The sequence below is a fragment of the Myotis myotis genome, unplaced genomic scaffold, assembly GCF_014108235.1.
Source record: "Myotis myotis isolate mMyoMyo1 unplaced genomic scaffold, mMyoMyo1.p scaffold_m19_p_24, whole genome shotgun sequence".
Classification (NCBI taxonomy): domain Eukaryota; kingdom Metazoa; phylum Chordata; class Mammalia; order Chiroptera; family Vespertilionidae; genus Myotis; species Myotis myotis.
Window position 1 is genome coordinate 2,073,785 of NW_023416329.1, and position 6,809 is coordinate 2,080,593.

The following is a 6,809-nucleotide window of genomic DNA, read 5'->3' on the forward strand; positions in this document are numbered from 1 at the left end:
TCCCTCTAACTTACACATATTTTCAGTACAGCTTTAAGCAAATGGAAGAAATCTTACTGGCTACAAAACCAGTCATGCAAATTAGAAGTCTATGCAGTAGTTATCTCAATATTTGGCAGGATGTGTAGACTGAATCCCAGCTGGCTGGCAAGTAAAGTGTGCCAAGCAGAAATATAAGTCTTTGCATACTTTATTCTAGACACCAGATTAAAAACCCAGAGCAGAAAGCACAGGTGGAAAATGGAAGTAACCATAAAAGGCAAGAGAAGCTTTCTTTCACCCTTAATGCACACAGCCCTGGATTCTACACTAAAGAATATTCCAAGATCTCTTAAAAGGGCAAACCTTTAAGTCCTGTTAAGTCATTTTTAAGTGGCACACTTGTTTGAGAACTCACTGGTTTTAATAGCAACTACAACTAAGTATTTGCAAATGAAACAGAAAATCCTAAATCTGCCTTGAAATAATGCAGGGTAGAGGATAAAAGGTGGAAATAGTAGTTTGTAAAATAGATGAAACAAGATTTGCCATGCACTGGTAAGTTTTTAGTTTAGTTTTTTTAAATCAAGAATTAGGACATTTTACCAACTGAATGGTTTTTTGCAGTTCTCATTCAGTTTGTAATCTTCTTGTTCCCTTACCCATCAAGCATCTATTAGGAAAATGGCAACCATTATGTTTTACCATGACCTCATTCTGAGTTACCTCTTCAAATAAGCCACAATTTTTAATATACTATCCAGTATAAAATATTTAAAATGAATTTTAATAGCACCTAAAAATTAACCACAAACTCCCCTAAAGAGCAAGAGATCACTAATGTCAAGAGAAATGATATAATAAGTTTGAGTTTAGATAAGCCCTTTACACTGATATGATGTACAACAGTCCCCCCACCCTTATATGCAGTTTCGTTTGCCAGTTTTAATATTCCACAGTTCACCAGAATCTGAAATTATTAAATGGAAAACTACACAAATAAACAATTCATTAAGTTTTATATTGTGCACCATTCTGAGTAGTGTGATGAAATATCTCGCCATCCCGCTCCAACCTGCCAGGACATAAATTATCCCTTTGTCCAGCATATCCACACTGTATATGCTACCCATCTATTAGTCACTTAGTAGCTTTTTTGGTTATCAGATGACTGTCATGGTATCACAGTGCTTGTTTCAAGTAAACCTTACTTTACTTAATGACCCCAAAGCAATTCACATAACTTTTATTACAGTATACTGTAATAATTGTCCTATTTTATTATTGTTGTTGTTACTCTCTATGACTAATTTACAAATTAACCTTTACCATAGGTATGCATGTATAGGATAAAAACAATATATAGGGTTCAGTACTATCTATGATTTAAGGCATCCACTGGAGGTCTGAGAGTGTATCCCCTAATTATTTAGTGAAAAATGATCTGAATGAACAGAAACATTTTACTGGAAGGATGCTATGTAACTTAACTTATACACTCTAAATATGCTTGATCATAAAATTTCTCAAAATTTCTTGAATAAAACACCTGAAGCTTATGTCTTTAACATGACCTGCAAAGGATTTCAGAGATTCCTGAGACCTAAGTAGGTGTACAAACACTTTTATCTGAAATCCAAAATTTTATTCTCAAAAGGATCTCCAATTCAAAAAAGTTAGGATCCACTTTAGATTTATGGATTCCTTTTATCAAAAACTTAGGTTTGGCCCTGGCTGGCGTGGCTCAGTGGTAGAGCGTGCGTTTACATACTTGAGGGTCTCAGGTCTCGGGTTCGATTCTTGGTCAAGGGCACATACCTGGTTTGCAGATTAGATCCAGTCCCAGTGGGGGTACATGCAGGAGGCAACCAATTGATATGTCTTTCTCACATCTATGTTCCCTCCCCTCCCTCTTCCTTTTCACTCTCTCTAAATATCAATGGAAAAAATATCCTCGGATGTGGACTAATAAAAAACAAAAAAGAAAAAACCTTAGGTTTGAGTTTCTAAACTTCTATAAAATAAGAAGGCTTTCTGAATGAGAATAAAGGCAATGACAACCTGACAGGCATAATACAAGAAAAGAGTTTAGATACATGGGGGATAAAAAAAAAAATTGATACATGGGGAATCCAAATTTTACAGGGGAGAGGCAAAGGAAAAAAAGGTCATAACATGTAACAATATTCCCAGAACTATAACCAACTTGTAAACATATGAACTTATAAATCTTTTATATAAGAACAACTTAGGAGACTTAAAAGCACTCCCTCAAAGTTCCCCTCTTATCCTACAGGGGGTTGCCAGTGTTGCTGCAGCTCTGGATGGCCAAAGGAGAGGAGGAAAAAAAAAGAAATATTCACAGTATCATACCCTATAAGGGTGCCTTGAAAAGGAAGAAAGAAGATGGACAAGATGTTCTTGAACATTTATTCATGTGTACTTTAGTATACATGTTCTTTTCACAAACCCATTCTACAGGAGTTTGGATTCCCAGTCAGGCCACACAGTGTCAACACCAAAACTACAATTCAGCTACATGAGCCTAGGAAGCTAATATCTCACTTTTACAGAAAACTGTTTCTAGTCCCCACCAAACAACTTCACATGGCAGTTTGGACGTATATATAATATAGATGTAACACGAGCAAAGCTATATATGCAGTTGCTGCCTTTGAATATTTAACTTTCAGTTCCCATTCTGCCTCTACATAGGGGTGGAGAATCTTTTCTCTGCCAACAACCATTTGAATATTTATAACATCATTTCGTTTAATATAATTCACTTAATATAAATATATGTCGCTATGAAAAAGCTCCTAGATTTATTGAATTTCGAGTCCCACCTGCATTTGCCTTGGCAGGGCCAGACCAATGATTTTGAGGGCCTTATACAGCCCGCCGCAGGCTGGACATTCCCTAGTCCTGCTCCATATAAACATTCATCCTCTTGCTACCCCTCTGCCTGCCAGTGATGCGCTACTCTTCAAAAGACAGCACGTGGAGAAAGAAGCCTATGTCTGCCTTCCATGACCAGTTTTACCACTTCCCCAGCCTCATCTTCCTTCCTCCAGACTATCTGCCCCATGTGGGTCGACCATCAGAGGACAGAAAGATATGACTGTTAAAACACTGTACACCTCAAGTGAAACAGCATTCCCAGAGCCTTAGCACAGTGCAGGACACACAGTAGCTGCTCAACATATTGAAAATGAATAAATTAATCTCATCCCAATTCTGCCACTAGCTGATCCTAGATCTCTTCATCTTGGCTCAATTATAATACACTAGAGGCCTGTTGCACGAAAAGATTCGCTGGCTGCCGGCACTGGTTTTCCTCCGGCACCCGGGACCCAGGCCTTCGCTCTAGCCGAGCTGCCTTCAAGCCTTCGCAGCTCCAGCCAGGGCCGCCTTCAGTCTTCACTCCACCGCTTCGCACCTACATATGCAAATTAACCGCCATCTTTGTTGGCGGTTAATTTGCATATCTCGCTGATTAGCCAATGGGAGGCGTATCGAAGGTATGGTCAATTACCATGTTTGTCTATTATTAGATAGGATTTTTAGGAGCTGATCTGGGAAACAGTTTTTATGCTCTGCCTTTTTCTGAAAAGTTATGAACAATGCTTCAGGGAAAATGTGAGCAAAGCATAAAGACAGCCAAATGAGAATTAACCAGGAGGATCAAGGGAATGACAATAACAGCTGGCTCATCCTCTAATCCAGCGGTCACCAACCTTTCAGACCTCACAGGCCACCGGTTGGCGACCACTGCTCTAATCCAAGGGTGAGAAAAAGAGTGAAAAAGGTTCAGCATTGTTACTAAAACTATTCAAGGCAAAGACTTTTATCATATTGTTTGAGACCCCCCCCCCCGATATTAAAAGCCTCAAAAACAAATTCTTCTCAAGAACTGAATACTAAGAAAATTTTATCTTTAACTTTTCAAAATATGAGATCTACATAACCTTTCATATTACATTACTAAACTTTGCCAATAAGTCACAACTAAGGTTGGCTTTCAACTAGTGCCATCTTGTCCTATTGCTGATAAGGTGCATGCTGTCTCCCCTGCCACCTCCAATCTTAGCTCTTCAGCCTTTTGTTTTTTAATCCTCACCAGAGGACAAGGAAGGAAGGAAGGAAGGAAGGAAGGAAGGAGGGAGGGAGGGAGGGAGGGAGGGAGGGAGGGAGGGAGGGAGGGAAGGAAGGAAGGGAGGAAAGGAAGGAAACGAAGGAAACGAAGGAAACGAAGGAAACGAACGAACATCGATGGGGTTATTTCCCTGACCAGGGATCTAACCTGCAACCCAGGTATGTGCCCTGACCAGGAATCGAACTAGCAACCTTTCAGTGCACAGGATGACACACTCAACCAACTGAGCTACTCTGACCAGGCAGCTCTTCAATCTTTTAGTTAACTGCACTTTTATCATTTAAGTCTCAATTCCTTTACAAAAGGAGTAGGTGTACACAACTGATAAAACATACAGTGGGGCCTTGACTTACGAGTGTCCTGACTAACAAGTTTTTTGAGATACCAGCCGTCTCTCAGCCGATATTTTGCTTTGAGTTGCGAGCTAAAATTCGGGTTACGAGCCAGCTTCAGATACCCCACTGCTAGTTGGCGTAGCGAACGTCACAGTGAACGCCACAACATCAGCCCAGCATCATGTGTCTCACTCGTTCACTTTATGATTTGACATATGAGTAATGTGAGTTACGAGCTCCGTCACGGAACGAATTAAACTCGTAAGTCAAGGCCCCACTGTATTGTTTTAGGAATGAACACTAGATGCCAGATTTACAAGTTAACATTTTAAAAACACATCTGATTTTGTGGATTAATCGAAGTTGCTACCTGTGCCAGACTACAAGCTAGTCTCAATTTGCAATGAAGTTTAATTCTTCAATGTCTGTACTCAGTACCTCCTTAATCTTTCTACTAGTAAACTAATTTAGAAAGAAAGCCTAACACTCCTAAACCTAATCCTCATTGTAAATGCTCATCTCATTTTCATTATCAGTAACCATCCAAATCCTCCACAGTAATAAAAATTAGATATTGTATAATCCTAACCCAACAAAAAGAGATGTTTCTGCCCAGCTGGTGTGGTTCAGTGGTTGGGCATCGACCTATGAACCAGGAGGTCATGGTTCAATTCCTGGTCAGGCCACATGCCCAGGTTGCAGGCTCAATCCCCAGTGTGGGGTGTGCAGGAGGCAGCCAATCAATGATTCTTTCTCATTATTGATGTTTCTATCTCTCTCTCCCTCTACTTTCCTCTCTGAAATCAACAAAAAATATATATGTGTAAAAGATGACATGAGTATAATCATGTAATTTGAAACAAACAAACCAAAAGTGATGTTTCTTATTGGAATTGGAGTTAGGGATTTATGAAAGACTGTTCCCAAAATGAGTAAGTCTGGAAACATTATCCAAGTTGTTTAAGTAAAATTTCAACCCCCAATTGGTTTTTTTTAAAGTTTTTAAATCTCTTCTACAAAATTATTTTAGTCCCCATTAATCATAAAAGTAGAAAGAAAACCAAAGTATAGTTAAAGAATTTAAATCCTTTAACTAAATGATTTACATAAAGCTCTTTAGCTCATAAAGAAAATCAAAACTTACCTAAAGTCATTAATTTAGCACAACTACTTTTGCTTGCATCGTCTTCTAAGATTCGGTTTGTGCTCTTTTCTTTCTCAAGCAAAGAATCCTCCAAATGTAAGCATTTATCAGATACAACACTGTCTTCATCCACCACATGACTAATTTTGCTATTAGCTTCAAGTACAGAAGTGACGTCTTCCAACTGAGCAGCTTCACTAGTTTCTGAATGAGAGGAACCCTTACCCTGGGCTAAATTCTTTGAAGAAACTGGTAGAGATTCATCATCGCTATCAAATCCAAAAGGATCACCAGTATTTTCTTCTTCCACCTTAGGTTTCTTCGGAATTTCTTGGATATCTGATTTGAAATTGGGCCTCTTCTGCCCTAATTTAGCCATAAACGTGGTCTCTCCCCATTTTGTGCTAAGGGTGGTCCGTTTGTTGGAAAAGACTTCATCGAATTTTGAATTGCCATTTCCGCCTTTCCTACTGTATGTTTTCCCAAATCTGGATGTCATTTTGACACCTGTTTCATATTCTCTGTGAGAAAAAATAAAAAAGAATATATATAATCACCAAATACTTAAGTATTAACATTGAAAATAAAATTAAGAACCCAGGGATTCTCCCCATGTGGCTTTTCAACATTCAAGATACAAATCTTGCCCTAGCCTAGCCGGTTTGGTTCTGTGGATACAGCAGCGGCCTGTGAACTGAAAGGTCCCAGATTTGGTTCTGGTCAAGGGCACATGCCCAGGTTGTGGGCTCAGTCCCCAGTGGAGGGTGGTCAGGAGGCAGCTGATAAATGATTCTCTCATTGTTGATGTTTCTGTGTCTCTCCCTTCCTCTCTGAAATCAATAAAAAACATTAAAAAAAAGACACAAATCTTTACAAATTGTTAAGTACGGGGTGGGGGTGTAAAGAGAGAGGCAAATTTTTTACTCTATTGACTTCCGTGTCAAAATTTTTTTTAAAAATCTTCACCCAAGGATATTTTTCCATTGATTTTAGAAAGAGTGGGAGAAAGACAGAGAAAAATATCGATGTGAGAGAAGCACATCAATTGGTTGCCTTCTGCATGTGCCCTGACCAGGGCGAGGGCTGGGGAGGAGCCTGCAATGGAGGTACATGCCCTAGACCAGAATCGAACCCTTCAGTCCACAGGCCGACGCTCTATCCACTGAACCAAACTGGCTAGGGCCCATGTCAAATT

General features: G+C 39.4%; 1 protein-coding gene across 9 annotated transcripts in view; it reads right to left on the bottom strand.

Annotated features, from left to right (window-relative positions):
- Nucleotides 1-6,175, bottom strand: part of WAPL (WAPL cohesin release factor) — a 99,690-nt gene extending 93,515 nt beyond the window's left edge. For 6 of the 9 annotated variants that reach the window (XM_036356054.1, XM_036356056.1, XM_036356055.1 and 3 more), the window contains exon 1: nt 5,615-6,175. In XM_036356054.1, the coding sequence (XP_036211947.1) occupies nt 5,615-6,113 (499 nt within the window). In that variant the 5' untranslated portion in view covers nt 6,114-6,175. The remainder of the gene's footprint in view (nt 1-5,614) is intronic. The other 3 variants (XM_036356057.1, XM_036356059.1, XM_036356058.1) reach the window with 2 other exon arrangements.
- Nucleotides 6,176-6,809: the final 634 nt, after the last annotated feature.